The 21,110-nt window shown below is 43.9% G+C and overlaps 1 protein-coding gene across 4 annotated transcripts in view; it reads right to left on the reverse strand.

Annotated features, from left to right (window-relative positions):
• Nucleotides 1–21,110, reverse strand: part of EPB41L4B (erythrocyte membrane protein band 4.1 like 4B) — a 303,377-nt gene that overhangs the window by 201,158 nt on the left and 81,109 nt on the right. For all 4 annotated transcript variants that reach the window (XM_059728506.1, XM_059728508.1, XM_059728507.1 and 1 more), the window contains exon 2: nt 4,014–4,118. In XM_059728506.1, the coding sequence (XP_059584489.1) occupies nt 4,014–4,118 (105 nt within the window). The remainder of the gene's footprint in view (nt 1–4,013; nt 4,119–21,110) is intronic.

Raw genomic sequence — 21,110 nt, forward strand, 5'->3', positions numbered from 1 at the left:
AATATGAGGATGAGGAGGACTGTGTCGCTTGATTAAACACCTGGACTAGGGAAAGACATTCAAAAAGCCTGAGCCTGAATTGATTCAATCTTTGCAGGGTCGTCTAACCTGCCTAGGTTGAACCAGTTCGCAACTGCTCAGACATTCCCTCTGGACTGAGGAAATGCAGACACACGCCTGCAGTGGCTCAGGCTAGAAGCCAGTAGGTACTAGAGCAGCCCTCCCTTCCCTTCTACAATGCTGAGCTGAGGAGGGCATGGTCAGGCCCCCCCACAGGGCGCTCCGATTAGGAAGGGGTGTAAACCCCCACCCTGCCTGCACCATCCCGGGCTTTTCCCCGCTCACTGCTCAAGGGGCAGGAGTGTTGCTAGACCCCAGTCCCCTGCTAGCATTCAAGGCAAAGGGATCATTTATCAGCCCATCAACAAAACAAAAGCCTCTCTCATTAGTTCAAGCTCTTCTTAAACAGCTTTTTCTCGGGAAGGAACGGAGAGACATTACCAGCTGACCTGCTGATTAACTCCAAAAAGCCCTAAGCGGATGCTGTCCTGTCTGCCTGTCCCTGTAAACTTGGAGACATACACACAGGCACCTCTCAGCAATAGCTAGTAGAGGTGCACAAAGCAAGCTGTGTTCAATTTGGATTCGGCCTGCTTTGGGGGACAGCGATTCAATTAATTGATTCGGATCACTGTCCTAATTCAATTCAGCGGAATCCAAATCTGAAGATTCTCTGCCGATTCAGAGAATCAGCGATTTGGCCACAGACACAGCTTTAAATGTTGTTTTTACATGCCTCGAGGTACCAGGCGTGGCTCACGAATGCTGAGTTGGTGGGGCAGATGAAGCGTCCCACAAGAGAATGTCCCTCTCCCCCCGGCACTCGGTGGCAGACCCAGAAGTGGACCAGAAGTGCTTCTGGTCCATTTCCGGGTCCGCCACCAAGCACGCTGGGGACCCCCCACGGTCCCAGAGGTGCTCCATCCGCTCCACCATCTCAGCAGTCACAAGCCACCTGGTACCTAGAGACATGTAGAAAAACCATTTAAAGCTGTGTCTATGTCCGAATCATCGAATCAATTTGGAGGGTTCCGATTCGGAGAGATTAAAGGGTCTCCTGATTCAATTGAGATTTGGAGATTCAGGCGCCGAATCAGGCCGAATCTCCGCCAAATCGAATCAGCAACCAAAGCTTTGCACGGCCCTATTAGCTAGCATACTACATGCCTAGGGTCCATGAGGCTGGGGTCCATGCTATGCGAGACAGGAGTGAGGGAGGGGGGAGTCCCTGCTTGAGCAGTGAGGTGGGGGGGGAGGGGTTGGGGGAAGCAAGGTACACCTTGCTGTGCCCGAAGTCTCTACCGAGCTCTGGCTAGGGAGCAGAGGGGCGGGTCTAGACTGTTCTTTGGAGCAGACAGCACAGCCCAAGGCTGCAAAGAATCTGGGAAGCTGCGGGACTGGTTTAAACTTAAACCAGGAAGGGGTATGGGACAGACACTGTATCAAACGGTTCAAGCCAAATCAGTTAAATCTGACACTACATTCAATCAGGTTTATCTTAAACCAGTTTCAGCCATTTTGAAACTGGTTTATGTGCACTAAACTTATGCTGTTACAGGTTTATACCAGTTTCTGATCACTTAAGCTGGTTTATGTGTAATATCTGTCCCTATCCCTGGTGTTGACAGAGATGGTTTCCCAGAAGGGTTCCTGTTAGTACTGGTAGGCTTGGCATTTTAATCCTGAATGATTTCTCCTTTGTGGATGCTGTAGTGGAACCAATCCTTGGGTTCCATATGGTTTTGGCTGGTTGATAGAGTCAACTTTCTGGCTGTCTCTCTGAAGGTCTATGTATGTGCTGCAGACCATATCTCGTCTTGTCTGTGGAACCTTTGTGGTTGTATTACTTAAGCTCTGAAGCCAGTGCCGTCTCCCGGCAAGTCTTGACTAGAGCTACCTCATCCTTTTGGGGTTCTGCCAAAGTTATGGACCTAGCAACCTTTTACTGTTTTGTTTTGTGGGGGGGAAAGACCACCAAATAGTATAATCAAACAACAGACAGACTCTGCAAAACAATTTCTAGAAACATCCACTTCACTTTAAATGCAAGAGATAAGCTAATCTATGGAAAGGGAAGACTTGTGCTCAAGTCTCAGCCTTGTTTTTCTTGCTATTCCAAGAGGCCCTTTTCATTCTGTCAATGTCTGCTCACAGGTTTAAGACTCTCCTTCAAGTCCTCCAGGTCTGGCCTGCTTCCTTGGTGGAAAGGACTCCCTTTTATAAAAATCACAGGACCCTTAGTCAGGTGACCACTCCGAGAGGTTTTAAATTCCATACCAGGCTATCTGCTGCTTGGTTATAAGGCTGCCTGTGGGAACAGTGTTCTCTTGGTGATATCTAACTTATGCCTAAGGCTGCTTTCACTGTAATAGAAGACCCTTTAAGCAAAAAGAAAAAACTCCACTCATTGTCAATATGTCCAAAAATCCCAGTCCAAAAGGGAGAGAAAAGATAGCATGAAAGACCCAGTACATCTTATAGTCAACATGTCAGTCGGACATCAAAAAGCAATGAATGTAGCTAGCGGGTGACCGTGGCAACAATGAAAAAAACCCAGTGCTGACACTGCTGTTAGCTCATCTATGCTTTCTGGTGATCAGTACAAACAATTTAATGAACTACTGTTTCCCTTAAGGTAAAATGCAAAGTACATGTTCAAGTAATGAAAAGAAGTGTTTTCTCCTCTTTGATCTTCGCACAAAATGAAAAACCTCCTTTTTCAAACCTCAACCTATTACAGTATATGCATATATGTCTAGGTCTCAGTGGGTGTGTCTATACATGCAGTTTAATGCATAGTAGCCTATTCTACTGTGCATTAAAGTAACATGTAAAACAAAGTGTTAATATGCAGTAGAATAGGCTATTGTGTCTTAAGCCTCACCTAGAAAGCATGCGCTTGCACTACTACATATTAGTGCAGCCTAATGTGCATTTATTTAGTACCACATATTGGAGGTACTAAATTTAATATGCATTAGAAAAAGTGCATTAATGCAGATGTAGACACACCCAGTGAACTTATTTAAATTGAAGTAATTCAGATATTGTTCAAACCTAGTCACACTCAGATGCACTATATTTTCCTCAACCACTGTATCATGCTTGCCACATAATGAAAATGAAAATTAAAAAAAAGAAGGAAAAAGTCAGGATCTACATTTCACTGTATACTAATATTTCTCTGCATGATTCCAATGTTTTATCTGAATGGCAATTTAATGCAACCTCTTTCTCTCATTCTCCGGGGAAAAATATATGCACTTATTCCAGGGAGAGGCCAGTGGCAAGAATTTATCTTCCTGGTCTTTAAAACCCTATTTGCTGCTCAAATGGCTAGTAGTAGTCCCAAAACCCTGGAGAATAAGGTGTACATGTCAACAGCAAAAAAACTATTATTAAACAGCTGAATACTGTTATCAATACATAGCTGAAAGAAATGTAGTCTTCCAACCCAATATTCTTGTAATAGCCCTAAATGTGAAACAGGGCAATTCTTATTCAATTTTTGCAGCATACCCAGGGGATCCGAGATGAGGGAGAGGGGAATTTTGCATCATATATACCGTACAGTATCTTAATCAACTGCTTAAGAGCAACACTGAGAGCAGGGTAGCTGTTACAAGAGGTGCTGGTGTACTGAGAGACCAAGATTGTTGTAAAGGCATTTTTAATACTACGGGCCGGCCGAACACTAAGCATCTTCCCCCTTCCATCCTCCCCTTCCCCACCCCACACACAAAAGCAGTGCTTCATTGGTCATATTTATGACTAAATACATATAGTCAAGTGAATGTGTGAAATGGCATGTGCCGCTTTTTCAAGAACCTGACTTTTTGTGCAGGAATTACCAACCAACAGCCAACTAATTTTCATTATACCATTAATTCCTCAATTCCTCTATGGACTTTCATTCATTTAAACAATTATAAACATAAACAAGTTATACATACGGTAACCTGGGAGGCATCCATGAACTGTAGGCCAAAGTAATCTGTTTCCACAAGGTCCAAGTGATACACAATTTGGTCAAACAAATCCTGCCCTTTGGCATTTTTCTGTAATAAAAAAGAATTTTTATTAAAATAAATTTTTTTTGCATGATTCATTTTAAAAGCTGCCAGCATAACAAACTGTTTAGATGTTAAAGAATTATGTTGAAAGGGCTTTTCTTTCCTTCAATCAGTAAGATATTTTTAGGTGCTTATCTGCATCAAATTTGACAAATCACCAAAGTAGATAATAAATTTACTGTTTTAAATTTAATATCATCGCATTTTTCTCCCAATTTAACTCTAAGAAATGTTCTACAATTCAACGTAGAGTAAGAAATGAAGAATAATATTACTGCCATTTTTCTAAAATAAAAGAGCCAACATTTTAAACCCCAGGATACTTAATTCTCCATTAAATGTCTGCTTGAGTCATTGTCTGAAGTCTGTTGGCAACTGTCTGATGTCAACTGTAATCAATGCACTGCCACACCACCATTCAGGTTGCAAAATAAATTTTTAGACAACTTGACTAGTTAAGAATACTATGAGCAAAGGTACTGGCATTTGATAGAGTCTTTAAATAATGTTGCTAATTGCTGAACAGCAGTTACAGCCCTTACACATAAAGAAGCCAACCTCTTACTAATTTGGCACCCTGCTCGGCATGTGGGGGTGTGGAAACTGAACTACTCTCTGCTGAAGACACTAGTTAGGAAGCTTGCCCTAACCTTGCAGCAGTGCTTCTCAACCTTTTTGGACTCAAGGTACCTCTCCATAAATTTTTGTGAATAGAGCAGCACCCAATTTCAAAAGCTAATTCATATATTTCAGTGCTGACCTCCTTGCAGAGGGGCTGGGCAGTGAGAGTGGAGGAATGCTCAGGCTGGGACAAGCCTGAGCCTGTGCTTATCTGCTTATTCCCTCGCACCTTGCTCATCTCCTCCCAGCTCATCATCCTTCAAAGTACCTGGCAGCACCAGGTGCCTTGGTTCCCTGGTTGAGAATCAGTGCCCTAGCTGTGCCTGCATGCTTGTATACTTGTTCAGTGACTAACACAAGAACTTTAGTCCCTTGTGCTGTTAAATCCAAGCAGGGCAAGAAAAAATAAATCTTAATTAGAGGTGCTGGAAATAGTAGGACAAAAACAAAAACAAGCAAAACACACCAAGTTGAAATGCCAGATAGTCAAAAGCTTATTTTTCAAATTCTTTTGGAAAGAGTTTTATTACAGTTTTATTACAAAAACAAACAAACAAACCAAACCAACCCAAACAACATATAATTGAGTATGATTCTTCAGTTGAAGCCTCATTTGATTTTGGAGTAAAGGGAAGTACTGTAAGTATAATCTAGTCAATTTCAAAACACAAAGCATTCATGTATTTCTGTGCCCAAAATGGCTCAATTTTGCATTTAAATTACTGCATGAGATTTTAATGAACAAAACAGTAAGAGTACCTCTCTCTCTAGCCATGTATGTGTGTTTTAGCAAATGTTCATTAGTGTGTCTATTAGTATTACTCTGTAAATCTACAAAGGGAACTATTGTCCAGGTCAGCAGTTCCCAATCTATCTTCCACGGCAACCCTACTTTTTAACCTGTGATCATCTTCTGGGTCAGGCCCAGTGAACATCTGTAGGGCCTGTAACCCTATTTGCTAAGTGCTGTAAACCAGCATTTCTCAACCTGTGGGTCGCAAAAATATTTCGAAGGGTCACAAGCTGTGGCAGGGGAGAGGGAAGGAGGTGGGAGAGAGCTGTATGGCTGGGCTGGTGGCACCAGGGCCAGTGCCCATGCTCACAGGGGCAGGGGGGCTGGGAGACACTACTCGGGAGACAGGTGGAGCCACGGCCAGGCTGCCTGGCATGGCATGGCAGCCCTGGCCCAGGGCAAGGGGGTGCCACAGGCCTCTCCTCCTCTTCCCTCTAGCTCATGCTGGGCTGGACTCACTCTGCTCCTGCCCACATGAGCCAGTCACAGCAACCACCACGCTCTGGCCCAGGCAGGACGGCAGCAGCTGGGAGCCTCCTCCAGCAGGGCTGGGGGGCAGCAGAGGGGCTGTGGGTCAGGCACCAGCAGAGCCAGGGGAGTGTGAGTTGGGACAGGCCAGGGATCTTTGCCATTGGGTCCTGGTGGGAAAAAGGTTGAGAAACACTGCTGTAAACCACTAGTTTGGAAACTGCTGATCTAGATCCTTTTCACTGGTTAAGAGCAGACATTTTCCCAAATGGATGAACATGCAAGTACACACACTCCCTTCCCCTCTGCCCACCAACCCCACTAAGCAATAATTCCATGCTTCAAAACCCATGAAACCCATCAGTAAAAGTCCCTTGACCTCAGTTCTTACTGCCACCCTATTGGTTTTCTAAGCATTTTGCCCAAATGTTATAGATGTAAGTATGTTAAGGGCAAGTCAATGGTATGAGAACATGCTGGGGTTCTGTTGAATTACTGTTCCTTGACTTTTGCAGCTATTAAGTGCAGTAATTATTATGCGAATGGACAGCTGGTACAAGCATTCTGTAGGGTTTCTAGTTCTGTGAAAAACGTTGCTTGCTTTCTGTTTGATTTTAGAGTTTGGATTCATATCCAATAGGCAGAATTGCACAATTTAAGAATACTGTTATCGATAGGATTATACTGATGTATGCACTAATTCCTGCTTTCTTTTGAGTAGCTGATACAAGAAAGTCAGACCTCAAAGTCTCTTGCAACTGATCTGAAAGAGAGCAAGGAATAGCACTAGCAACAGATGCTACTCAACCCTAGGTTTAGGCTGCATGCCTGGAAGTGCATGCATCTGATTGATCTTTAGTTTACAACAGGCATTATGTAAAGACCTCTGAATGCATCTATCACTATGAATTAATCAAACCACATTAAAGAGTCAGAATCCTAAACACATTAGACACTGCATGTCAGTCCAAATCTTGGAAAAATTCACTGATTTCAGCTGGATCAGAATCTGACCTTCAATTCAAGTATTCATTTTGATTTTCCACATGTAAAAGCAAACACCAGTCACCTGGTAAAATGCCTATTTCAAGGCTGCAACCTGTTATCTTACACTACCTAGAAACTGCCTTGTTATTATAACCATAAACAACAGAATGAAGAATGTCACCTTCACTAGCCTCCTTGAAGAGGTCAAACAGCTCTGGTGTAGGTGGCAAGTTCTAATCAAGTTCCAGCTAAGGTAACTGACAAATTGAAAGCACTGCAATTCAAACTTCTCAGTGTTTCCAGGAACATCCATCTGATCTCCATTAAAAGATGTACAGCTGCTTTTTAACATAAGCAAGAAAATGGCATCTTGGGACATTTTTTTTTTCCAGGGGCACAAGATGAGTAACAGGAAGGCATTCTTTATTAATCACAAAGTCTGACAAGCTTATTGATAATAGCTAAAAAGATCACCTACTAAAATGATGTTGCTAAGAGACAGTACAGTACAGAATTTGTTTTGCTGCTTAAGAACTGTAATATTAGATGTATGTTACAGAACATAGACTGTAGCCAAATAAACTAAGACAATGTATTCTGGAAGGAGCTTTTGAAATACACAGTAATGCTTGTGCAAGGTACCAGGGTACAGCTCAGCTGAATGGAATATTTTCTTCACCTTAATGTGGGTAAACATTAGGAGATCACACCAACGGGCTGAAATGACTGCCCAGTGTTTTATGACCATTCAAGGTTCAGTAGCATGTTTATGCATAAACTGCCAATAAGCTTGCCCATCATGCCATGCTCACCAGTCACACTAGCCTGATATTACACAGCTTCCAACACAAGCTGGGCTAGGAGCATACTACCTTGTGGGCACCTCTATACCAGATGTTTGCTGAGGAATAGACTAATTGGCTCTGCAGTAAATGTCTCAGCATCTACATGCCCAGTGCTACTAGGATGGAGTAAAATTAATAAATTCTACTGCAGCATATATGTAGACGCTGACATGGCTGGCTGGGACACAAGAGTGCTTCAGCGCAGGGGCTCCCTGATGGCTAGCCCTGCAATGGAACACCTCGTGACCCAGCCAGCCCCTCCACAGCATGTTGAGCCAGGTTGGAGCAGCCCCAGGCTGGCAGGCTGACCCCCCAGACCCCGTCAGCCAGGGATGCTCCAACTCAGCTCAACATACTGCAGTCCCAGGTGCGTGTTCAAACAGTGCGCCCAGAAGCAATAAACTCCAGTGGATTAAGGACAGGAGTTTATTGCTTTGAATTTATTGCACATGTAGATAAGCCCTATCAATAAAAATACAAAGGTGAAGCAAGTTAGGTGACAGAGCCTATTCTTCCAGATGACACAATTGTTATAAAAATATAAAATGCAATATGTAGCTTCCAGTAGATTACAGCCTTTTAGCTGCCAGTAAATTCTATATCCTAATGACTTGCACCTTCAAGTGACCAAAATGTTTTGATCCAACTGCTATACTAGATAGTTTTTTCAAGGAGTTCTGAGAAAAGCAGAAGCCTTCATTTAGGCATTACAGAAAATAGGATGATGGAAGAGTGTAACTCCCCCTTCCTCTGCTAACAGCACACTGTGTTGCTCCCCCTTCTTATGCAGCTTCACCACCTGGTAGTCTGGAAACTGAGAAGAGGGGGCAGCAGAAGGGCTGGAGGCAAAGGTGTAAAATAGATAGGAATCTTCCCCCACAGATTTATGTGCCTGTAAAAATCATCTTAAATGAAATATTGCCCATTTTTCTCAAAAAAAAGTCACTAAAAAACATAGTTTTGAAAGTCTAAATGCATGAAAATTGCCACTTGCTTACTAAAAACCTTTGGCTTTTTAATAAAATGTTTTAAGAGAGTATTCAGTTAAAATATTCAGTCTAAAACGTCACTGCAAATTAACTGGAAAATGGGCTCGTTAGGAATGCTGTGAAATGGAAACAACTTTGAAATGTTATAATTTTTCTTATGGAAACTTTTCACTGTTTTTCACCTAGCTGTATTGTACTGCCATGCTTCTGGGGCTCCAAGCCTTCTTGCCAACAGATAAAAGACGATCGTGATAACCTTCCTCCGCCAATGGAGAAGAAACTGCTGCAGTTGTCCCCTGTTATTCCTCACCCTTTATGGGAGGAACTGCACTCAACAGGCTTTGCCAGAATAAAAAAAGGTGAGAGGAACCCTCTTCTCAACTTGCCTACACCTGCTATTCTTCTTCCTGGCACCCTACAGTTAGTTTCCCTTTCTTTATGAATTATTGATTTTGCTTGACAGGTGGTGAAGGAAATGGCAAAAATCAAGAAAAAGGCTACAAGTTTTGAATTTCATAGTGTTAAAAGCACATGCAGTAGAAATGGTTGTATTAAAGGACAATTTATATCCCCACATTGCTGTCTAATTAAGATTTGTCAGGTTAAAAAAACAAAGCAAAACAAAAAACCTAACAGTTCACTTCAAGTAACATGCCAACAAAGGATGTTCTGGCATTTTTACCTTGCCATTCTGCTATTGAGGTATACTTTTCCAAATTGCTGATGGTATCATCCATTTTTTGTCTCCCACCTCACATCAGGGACTGATGAATGAGACAGTGGCAATGCACTGTTCTACTTGAAACAAATCAGTGCTTTTTAAAATTAGTTCTTATTCAGCTCTTTACACGCCTGTTCTTTCCTCAACTATCTTATTCCAATACATCTGATCTACTCTGCTCACATTCAACAACGTACAAAATAATTCCTCAATCTAATCACTTCCGAATACTTTGATATCTATACCTATCCACATTCTGAAAACAATGTGGATCTTCTGTAACAGGAAAAATAATGTGCAAGTGCTTTCTTCTGTTTCTTTCTGATAAGGGTAGTTGGAAAAAAAATTAATAAATGCCTTTCCTCCTTAATTTTACTTTAGAGGTAACAGAATAATCAATCCATGGCTTCCCACTTCTTGCAAGAGGATTTCTAAGAGTACTGGACAGCTGATATAGCAGTATTCACAGACACTAACTGAAGATAAAAAGGCAGATGCATTAAATCACTGCTCAGGGTTCAATCCGGGGACACAGTTGCACACCAGCAATAATATGGAGTGGAATGGAACTGGCAGTGTGCAGCCTTTTAGGCTAGGGATAGAAGTTACACATAAACCAGTTTAAGTCATCAGAAACTGATTTAAACCTGTAACAGAACAGAAGCTCACTGCACATAAACCCGTTTCAAAATGGCTGAAACTGGTTTAAGATAAACCTGGTTGAATGTAGTATCAGACTTAACTGATTTGGTTCAAACCAGTTTATGAAACTTCTGACCCCTTCCTGGTTCAAGTTAAATCAGAGTCCCCTAGCATCCCAGCATGCTTTCCAGCCCTTGGCTGGGCAATGCTGTCTGCTCCAGCAGAGAAGGGTAGGGGAGACAGGGACTGCTATCTTCTCCCCTCCTCCCCACTCCACAAGGCAAACCCTGGCTTGGGGTCTGGGGCCAGGGAGGGGGCTTAAACCCACCTTCCCCTGAGTACAGAGCTGCCCTGCTGCTAAATGTACTGCTGGCTGTGACTGTGGACTACAAATCCCAGAGGTACCTGGAAACAGAAAGAGGAAGTGATGAGCAATCCTGGAGGGTCCTGCTATTGTGATTCTGGACTGGAAATCCCAGAGACCTTGGGGGGCAGCAGGGAGAGGAAACAAACACACAGCCCATGCTGGTTACGTCAGAGAGCTGTGTTCTAGCACCCCCCAGCTTATGACTTGAGTCACTGCAGGCATGTAGCTCCATTTCCTGAATCAAAAGTGAATGTGTCCAGCTGCTTCTCAGTTTAATTGCTGCAGCTTAGACTGACTTGCAAAGACTGAATCGATTCAGCCTCCAGCTTTGACTGTCTGTACTTAGCCTTACATTCCACTGCGATTCCTGCCTGCTTCCCTGCCCGCTACCCCTGCCTTCCCCAAGTTCAACCTGGCAACCCCCAGCTCACATGTTGGAGAGCTTTGTTCATGGTAGGACTGAAAACAAAAAGTAATTCAAACTATCCCTACTTACCCAGTAACCTGAAAATTGTTTTCACCCAGAAGTCTCTCACAAGCTCTCCAGTTCAAATACAAAACAATCTGTTCTTACACTGAAAAGTTTCATATTCATGTCACTACATAGTTGACCCAGAACTGTCTATACCTTCAGAGCAAAAAGTAAGGAACAGTGACCAAAAGAAGTCTTCTGTAGACTTTGGCAAATTTAAGGGTTAAAAGAATTATCTTTTGGGGGCAGAACCGCAACAGCCTGGCTAAAAACAAGAGCTTGAAGTATTTTGAGTTCTGAGAAAAAATTATACTTTCCAACTTTGTTAATAGAGACTCACTGCCTCAAACACCTTCTGTGCTTTCCCAGAAAAGGAGCATCTACTAAGTGGAAGGCAGCCAAGCAGGTGACGTAGATAGTGGAGCTGATGTGACTGTATTATTCTGACCCTCAGGCAAGATGACTGCCCAATTTCAAAAGGCTCTGATGGCAAAGATCTTATTTCTTTCCCCTTTCTCTGTCCTTTGTTTATTTAACACCCCTGTTTTCTACAAATCTATTACTAGCATTTGACAAAATAGGCTATCACCTACCAAAGGTTATGCTTTTCAGAATGACTTAGCCTGTAAGGTGTCACCCTGCCCTAACTTATCCTGTTCTAAAGGGTGATTTGAGAACATGCTTCTATATAAATCTGCCTGAGATGGATCAATATACATACCACGATCTGGAGCACCAGTATTCTACTCTACATTTTAAATATCTATGCTTATGAGGAAGATGTAATGGCACCTTGTACACAGCAAGTGGTCATTGTCCTTTTGAGCAATTAAAGACTTATTTAACTGTTATTTAAAAAAGTTACTGTCTTCCAGATTACTGAAATAGACGCCATAACCTGCTGTATAGAGGCCAGAGTAAAATCTGTAAAATTCATTTACAATTTTTTTGTGGAATTGTATATTCTGTTTCATTTGGGGATTGATTAACAATACACATTTTTGTGACTCAAGTCTTGGGAAATGCTGCTGACAGTTTGCCTGATCCTCCTTACTTGTTTAAATAACTTTTCCTTCAATAGGACATAATTTCTTCTTACTAAATAGTAGATTTGGATTTGGTAAATTACTATTGGATGTTGTTTAAGTTCGTTGTGTTTTTTTCAACTCAAGTGTAATTGTGCCTGAAAATTTTATGTTGTTATTGTCTCACATTCACTGCTATGCCTATTTGTTCATTATATCACCTGTTTCTCTCATTATATTCCTTGCAGGTTTCCCAGCCGGTGATCAGACGATACAGAATATTTCACAGCAAAGAAAAAAAATCTATATATTTCATAGGGTTTTTCTAAAGGATCTTTCCATACAAATAACTAATCTCCATCTATGTTTACAGAACTTTTGTAAAATACATCCTATCTTGACTTAGACCACCTATACTTTATATGATTGCATTGTCCATTAAAACATAAGTGGTATTTGTTCAATAAATTAAGAATGAGAGCTTTTGTGTTGTGAACTCCAGAAAGCCTTTGGACCAGTTAAAAAAGCTGAGGCTAGAACAAAATGTGCCCTGGCTCCCATCCCATTGTCCCTTCTCCTAGTTGGTATTTAGGTGAAGTCAACCGCAGAACAAGCAGGATCCCTTTTACCTGCTTCCAGGTCTCAATGCTCTAAAGTTTTCTTTAAAAGGCAGACAATTTTCAGGCCACTCCTTTTTTTGGCTCAGCATGAGGAGAACCAGAGCAGCTACAAAGCAGTTTTCTTAGCTATCCATACACATGAACAACAGAATTGTACATTAAGAATGTCCATATAGATAAGGAAACTGTTATGAAAGGCATCTTCCTTTGATCCATTCTGCAATGTACACATGCTTTAGTCATCAGGAATAGACACATTGATTCTTGTTTCCTTAGGAAGTAAAATGAATAACTTATACTGTACATTGCTACTGGTGTTCAAAATGTCTACCGGACACTAATTACAGTGAACAACAAAACAATAAATGTGCATATGCTTTTTTTAATTCTACCCTACTCTATATACATTTATGTCAACATAGTTCATATAATATATAGAATATAAGTGATACAATAAATGCATGTGATTTCCTGCAAGTGCTCACAGCACATATATATGCAGCAGCATATATAGTTTTCTACTTGCAAGTTTTTGAACTCTTATTTTTGCAGCCTTTTGTTCTGAAAAGCAGCCAGATTTACACAAGAGAATACCTGTAATCTGAAGCAATTATGCAGAGACTGCTCAAAGTCAGATAAAATATCCATGGAGTCAGCCTACCTAGCAGATGCAACATTTTGATTGGAGAGCCCAGAGAGCAAATATTACTTCACCTGCCTGTTCTGAGAGATAAGGACTGTACTTTTCTGTGACTAAGCACTAGGTGAGGGGCTTCTTGGAAGAGTAAACTGACTCTTGCCTGAATAATCTCGTGTGACATTTAGAGTATCACAGGCTCCCCACACTGCTCTTCTGTAGCTGCTGCCAGGCTCCCACCTCCTACTTTCACTTTCTGCCCTGTCTCTGAGGGCAGGTCAGCTGGGCCTTTCAGGTTAAGGAGATCTGGGGGCAATGGTACAGTAAAGCAGGGGCAGAGGGCACCAGCAGCATGGGAAAGGGACACACGGGGAGGATAGGAGGCAGGGGAACAGCCTTGTTCTATAGCAATGGAAATGTTTTTTAAGTCTAGATATTACTTTAATAAGTGGGAAACACCAAAGACAATTTGGGGTTTCTGGACATGATAATCTGTCTTGTTTATCATTTGTTTTTCAGAAGCTCCTTCTCTGACAACTCACCCCAGGCAGGATTCTAAACAGGAAGATATACTTTCTGCTGGTAGGTTATTTTCTTTTCTTTTTTTTTAATCTTCCTTCTCATCTTGGTTCAGTTGATTAAAATCAAAAGCTCCGTGCACATATTCACACACAGTGAATAGTACTACTTGTATGTTACATAAAAAATAGATTTTTCGAGGACTTGGAGAGGGAGGAGGGGAAAGGACCATACTTTTACGGAACAACTTTAATGTAAAACACTCCAAAATTTGAACCAAGATATCATTCTATCCTTATGGGCGATTATTCTCTTGGTAAGCAATGGTTTGACACAATGAAGGAAAGGCTTACTCGTGTCCAATATGACAAATGCATCTAGTTAAAACAAGTGTTGATGAGGCAGGCCACGGTTGGATAGTTAGCTGACTTCATAGAACAGTCCCTAAGACCACAACTGAAAGGGGCAGAAAAAGGAAGGAACACTGTCCAACTAATTAAAAAAAAAAATCTCTGGCATTGTTCTGCCATGCTTGGAGGGTAAGCTTATTGAGAAGAATGAAAGCATAGAGCAGGTAGACCTTTCAACTGTCATGACCCAAAGGGTATGATTTTGTGTGTGCTTCAGCACTGCAGAATTATTTCCCGCCACATGGAGCTTTCTTTGCACAGTGCAATTCTCAGTTGCATAGAGAAAACCCCGGTGGCAAAGGAGTGCCCGTCACCCGTATGTAAATTTGTGTCCCACTATTGGCTGTTTCTAAATTATTCCCACGTGGCGGCTAGCGATTGGCTTGCTAGCCATATAAGAGGCTAGAGCGGTTTCAGCCCAAGTTGGAGGAGGACTCCACAACCATCTCGTGGAGGAGGAGAAGGAGGACTTCACATCTCGTGAAGAACTCTAACCACGCTGTGGAGCTTAACGAACCCAGCGTGTGATCAACCTCTAGCCTCTCCCCGTCGCCGCCTGATCCCTCGACGTACCCTTCCCTGCACGCTTTCGTGGAGTGTCACCTTTTGGACTCTCATCGTGATATCCAGAGCTCTTCGGGTTGTTTCGTCCGGTTGATGCGACAGGCTTGCAGTTCTAGAGCTCTCAGCCGCCCTTGGACCAGAGTTCGCGATTAGAACTCTTGTCTGCTCTTCTTCTTTTCTATCTGTAACTGCAATGCAAGCAAGTTTTCCTGCCTGCACCGCGACCATCTAAGGCGTAAGTAAAATAATCTTTAATCAACCGCTACGAGTCCGTGCCTAATTCTAGTCCGCCGCGCCGAATTCCCCGACCCACATGCCAGGGCTGCTGGCCACAGCTTGCTGCGCGCCCCCGAAAGCCTCGGACCGCTCCCGGCCCGCACATGGCGACGAGGATGGGATCTGGTGTTACGCCTTGGCTCTGTACTCTTGGGCAACCCTGGCACAGGGTGCAGTCTGTCTGACTCACAAATGACTCACCCAGCCTCCCTCCCCTCCTCTACCTAAACAAAACTGATTAAGATGCAGTGAGAGACGCACCTAAGACCCTCCAGATAAGGGTGACAAGAGTGAATCAACTGCCCTAGGTCTCATTTGCATCCAAGATGGAACCAGATGACCATTCATTTACATGAGAGATGGAGAACAGAAAGCCTGAAGCAGAGACTGCAGTGAATTCTGGGACCAGAGAAGCAGGGGAGCACTGCATGATGGGGAATCTATGCTTCAAATGTTAATCAACCCATGTTCACACACACCCAGCTCAGCATTTATCAGACCAGTTCTAATCTGGATTTGCTAAGGACTCCCCCCCCCCCCCCCCCCCCCAACACACACACACAGCTCTAAGTTTAATAGGCATCTCGGGCCGTACATTCCCCGGTCCCACTATGGGAGGCCTATTTAAACTTGATTGACTAAAACTCGGTTGCCGGGTTAGGGAATGCTGAGGCAAGAGACCGAGTCAGAGGGAGTATATGGGCAACATTTGAACAATGGTTAAGGGTTCATCACAGCATCCAGCCTGCTGGAGCCCTAATTACAGGTGTTGTCATACTTTTCCCGAGACGACTGATGGGAGTCCTCTCCACAAAAGGTTATGAGCACCCCAATAATTGTCTTAAGTCTGTTAAAAGACTATAGTAAAATCTGGAAAAGTCATGCTAAGCTGAGGCTTGTGCACACCAAGTAAAAATCCAAAATCCTGATGCTGCAAGCTATCTATTGTTCCTGAAGAAACCACGAGATATCCCATCAGTATATCTGCCATCCATAGGAATTTCAAGCTGGCTCCCAAGTATTTGGGTTACTCCTTAATCTTAAGTGTTTCCTGATTATTAATCAGTTTCCTGAGATGGTCCAAACCAGATAACCCCTTGTCAATAGAAAAGACAATGATTTACACTACTGAGGGTGCTTCGAAGCAGCTGAACTGAGGGTATAAAAATCTGTAAGTGTGTGTGCTGCAAGAAGAAGGAGGAGGAAAGGAGAAGGAGAGGAAAAGGAAAGAAGAAGAAAACTCCTGTGCTGACACCATCCCCTGTCATTCTTGGGACGCTGGAAGAACAGATCGTCTCTCTCTTCAAGGATTGTGCTACAGACTGTGCCTGTCAGCTTTGCAGCCTGAGTACCTTGGACTAGGTGAGATCCCAACGCTTGCTCTCTCTCTCTCTCTCTTCTCTCTACCTTCTGAACCTGAACTGTATCAGTTAAGCTTGCGCTAAGTTTCCCCAAATACTTAGTGAAACCAGGGTAGTATTGTCATTGTTTGTGTTTGTTTTTCTTTTGCATGTCTATTACTACTAGTACTACTATATATTTCATATGCTTAGCAATAAATAACTTTTATAGTCAAACTGGTAGTAATTGGGTATATTTTTCCTTCTCTGCTTCTCTTTCCTCCCGTGCTCTGCAGCAACGCTTCTTTTACCTAAGCTAAAGATCCCTGTGAAGCCCAAAATTATTGTGGGGTCTGCTCATCAAGATGCCAAAGATTGGGACGTGCTGAGTTTGAAACACATAAGGGGATCAGCTTGTACAGGCTGATTGACCCAGTTTGACTCAGACGTGCCCTTATGAACTGAATGCTGGCCCATGAGGGTGTCAGCTGGACACCCAGCCGGATTCAGAGGGATTCTGTTTACCTGTGTGCTTGTGTCTGACTGCATTTTATTGTTGCTCTTATGAACTGATTCTTGGCATATGAGGGTGTCAGCCTGTCCATGCTGATCAGCCCGGCCAGGTCAGGCATGTCACGTTAATTTGTGTGTGTTTGTGTGTATGACTGATTCGGTGACTGGAGGAACCCAGTCCCATTGAGATTGAGTCCTGCAAGATAGCTCCACTGGGGACGAGGGCTTGCAGAAGGGAGAAATACAGCTCCGTATAGTAACACAAGCAGCACATTGACAGAATCACCAAGACCCTAGAAACTATCCCTAATAAATGAGCACACCCCAAAGTAACGGGCAAATTTGGTAACACTGGGGAAAGCACGATGGAGCTAGAATTAGTTAAGAATTGCCCTTGGCGCAGTGGAAAACACCAGTAGAGAACTTCATGGAACTGGAGGTGCATATCGCTTACCACCAGGCAGGCGGAACGGGTGAGAGGTTTATCAGCGGATGCCTTTCGCTGAAGGGAGAAGAGGGAGCTTCTGAAGATGGAACCCCAAGAGAGAGGGAAGTGTGTCTTCACCCCGCGGCATTCGGGTGTATAATGAATAACGAGCGGGTCCTGTTTAGGCCCCTCGACACTGTGTCCCTCGCCAGAGTCAACCCGGCAGGCGCAGTAAACCCGACCCTCACCCGGGAGTGTGCCCGTTGCTTAAGATGTGCTCAGGAGAGTGAAGAACCGGTGCTGATTGACCGGTTTGCCCCCTTTATGGTAGCGTCTAGATTGAGGGGTCGTGAGCTTCCATCCGAGCTCCGCGAAGACCTGGAGATGGAGGGACGTGCCGCAGATGAGAGGGTGGCCCCAAAATACGACAAGGGGGGAATGCTAACTGCAACTTTTTGTACTGTAACCGATTTAATGCAAAAGAATTTAAGTTTGAAAGCCCAGCTGCGTATGGCCGTTCGAGCGGTCAAAGAAGCGGCTGCGAAAGAAAATCTTGAGACGCCACGCCAAGATGGCGCCAAGCAAGAGGGAGACCGCGTGGAAGAACCGGAAGAGAAGGGTGGAGCTTCGGAGGAACCCGCGAGAGTTCGGCTGGCGACCCCGCCCACCAACGCAGCGTCGCTTCTGGCGACCACGCCTTCTTGCCGACAGAAAGGAGAATTGAGCGGAGGAGTGCATCCGCCCCTCCTGCCTGAAACAATAACAGCAGCAGCGACTCCCGAAGTAACAGATCAGCCTGTAGCAACAACCAGCTGAGTTGCTACTACCTATTACGCTCGCACCAGAACTGAACTGCAGGAGTTGTGCAGAGAATCAAGAATCCAACCTGAAGAAACTCTAGCTGTATGGTTGGGACGTTTGGTCGTGGAACTTGGGTCCAACCTGCTGAACCAGGAAGAAGCAAGCTTCTTGGTCAGACAAGCTTCGTGGAATAGAGGACATGTCACTGACATCGACACGGTGGCGTTTAACGTTCACTGGCCTATTCCACTGCCAGCGCTTGTTGCAGGACTGATCGGTCAAAAAGCCCAAGCATGGCATGATGGACGGCCAGAACATACCGGCACAGAGCAACTCATGCTAGCAATTATTGGAGTCTCGTACTGTGCCTGGAAGCCCAGAGCATGTGCACTACGACTGACATCAACAAGCTGTAGGTAGATAATGAGAGCAGAGAGAAGGGCTGCAGTTCATCATGCCTTTGAAACGCCCCTTACATATATTTCATTTCAACAGTGCACTAGGTGCACGTTTATCACATTTTAGTATTACATTGGACTCTCAGTCACCAATCAGTTGAAGTGAAGAAACTCTGCATATTTTCTGAAGGTTTTCATGTTAGCTTCTCAGTTGATATAAATTAGTATAGCTGCACTGTATGTTGTACCATACTGAAGAGTGTGGTACAACATACAGCTATTCCTCATGCCAGAGACCAAGTCCAGGGATGGGTATGGAGCAGGGGTTGGCAGCCTATGGCCTGCAGCTGGTATGGCAGCTGGGTGGCCCAGGGTGATCACATCCCACTAGCCTTGGTTCCCTCAGTCTCATCTGCTCCCCATAGCAGATGCCACCAGTGAGAGGTGTGGGAAGAAGTGTTGGCAAGCAGACGGATGTGTCGGCAAGGCAAGCAAGCAGGGAGCTAAAGCAGTCACCTACTACAGCCATCGGTGCTGGCAGTTTCTTGATCTGAGGATGGTTTCTACCAAGTCTCATTGATGAGTCTGGAGGTAACTTAAGAGTCTAATCCTTGAGCCACAGATCTGTCTGCAAAAGTTGCAAGTCTTTCCACAGAAGAGAGTGGCTGCAGGCTGGGATTCCTCTCCTTTTCCTTCCTTCCTCCTCTCTCTCCTCTCTGCTTTGAGGAGAAGATGCTTTATCTCGAAGGTGGTTGCTGTTCGGTGAGTTTGCAGTGCCATTGGAGTTGGTCAGAAGCCGTGTCCTCCCAGCTCTTGATGGCAGCATCAGTTCTCTTGAGGTATGCCTGCAACGTGTCCTTGTAACACTTCCTCTGGCCACTATGAGATCTCAGGCCATTAGTAAGCTGGGAGTAGAGCACTTGTTTTGGGAGTAGAAAGTCAGGCATCCACACACAATGTCCAGTCCAGTGAAGTTGGTGCTTGAGGATCACCAACTCAATGCTGGTAACATTAGTTTCAACAAGGATGCTGGCATTTGTGTAGCGACCTTCCAATTTGACATGGAGGAATTTCTGGAAGTATCATTGGTAGTACCTCTTCAGACTCTTGAGATGCTGACAGGTCATTCATGTTCCACATCTGTAGAGGAGAGTGGGGAGGATGACTTTTGTAGACCTGGATCTTAGTGTCTTTCCAGAGATTGCAGTAAATAAAGACAAGCTGAAGCAATTTCCCAAAGGAGGCCCTTAAGCACCAGGTCCTGTGCTGGATCTTCTTATTAATGTCCACTCTCTGAGAAAGGTGGCTCATGGAGGTAAGGAAGTACTCAACTACCTCCTGGGTTTTTCACTTTATGGTAATTTGGAGAGAGGGATAACATTCATGGCCTGGAGCAGACTTGTAGAGAAAGCACTTTAGTCTTCTTAATGTTAAGAGAGAGGCTCAAAGTTCGGTAGGATTCTCCGAAAAGCTCCAGCAGTCTGGAGGTTTTCCTCCAGATGTGCAAGGATGGCTCATTCATCAGCATATTGAAGGTCTAGGATGGTTGTTTTGAATACTCTGGTCTTTGAGTGAAGACAACCCTACACAATGTCAGTTGAGTACTCAATGTCAATTCCAGAAGGAAAATGGTTCTTAATGAGAACAAAGTTAACTGTAAAAAAAAATGGAGAACAGAGTTGGGATGACGACACATCCTTGCTCGACCCTAGTTTGGATGACAAGTGGATCTGTCACTGATCTGCTACATAAAATAGTGACAGTCATCTGGTCATGAAGGAGCCTCAGGACTCTTCACGTACTTTTCAGGACATCCAAGTCCATCCCATCCAAGTCTGGCCAGTACTTTCCACAAGGCTTCATGATTGATGGAATCAAAGGCCTCAATAAGGTCAATGAAGGCCATATGTAGGTCCTGATGTTGTTCCCGACACTTTTCTTGGACCTGGTGGGCAGCAAAAATCATGTCAATTGCCCCACGGGATGGTTTATAACCACACAGATTCTGGCAGGACTTCCTCAGGAAGAGGTAGGAGGAGGATGTGAGCAAGGATTTTCCCTGCTGTGGAAAGGATGGCAATACCTCAATATTTCCCACACACATACTTATCTCCTTAAAGTGGTCACCTAATGCAGCCATTGCCTCTCTCATGGCTGAATTTACTGTTTTGTGAATTGCTACTGGTGACAGGAATCACTGATACATTGCAATGGGGGCATGCATCAGTGGCTATATTAGAGTGCCAGAAGGTCCCTATGCTTGGCAGCTGCTGCATTAATACCTGGGCTGCTGGTTGTGTCAACAGCACCTTTTGCCAAAAGGAGGCTAAGGAGTGGAGTGGGGCTACCAATCTGCCTGCCTGGGGGGTCAATCAGGGGCAGATTGGCAGTCCATGATGAAGGCTGAGTCACAAGATATGGCCTGTCATTGTTAAAAGGTTGCTGACTTGTGGTATAGAGGGACAGGTGTGGGGGGAAGCAAATTCAACACAGTCTAATGTTGTCAAAGAAAAACGTTAATACTAAATAACTTTATGGTTCC

The sequence above is a fragment of the Alligator mississippiensis genome, chromosome 5 (assembly GCF_030867095.1).
Source record: "Alligator mississippiensis isolate rAllMis1 chromosome 5, rAllMis1, whole genome shotgun sequence".
NCBI lineage: Eukaryota > Metazoa > Chordata > Crocodylia > Alligatoridae > Alligator > Alligator mississippiensis.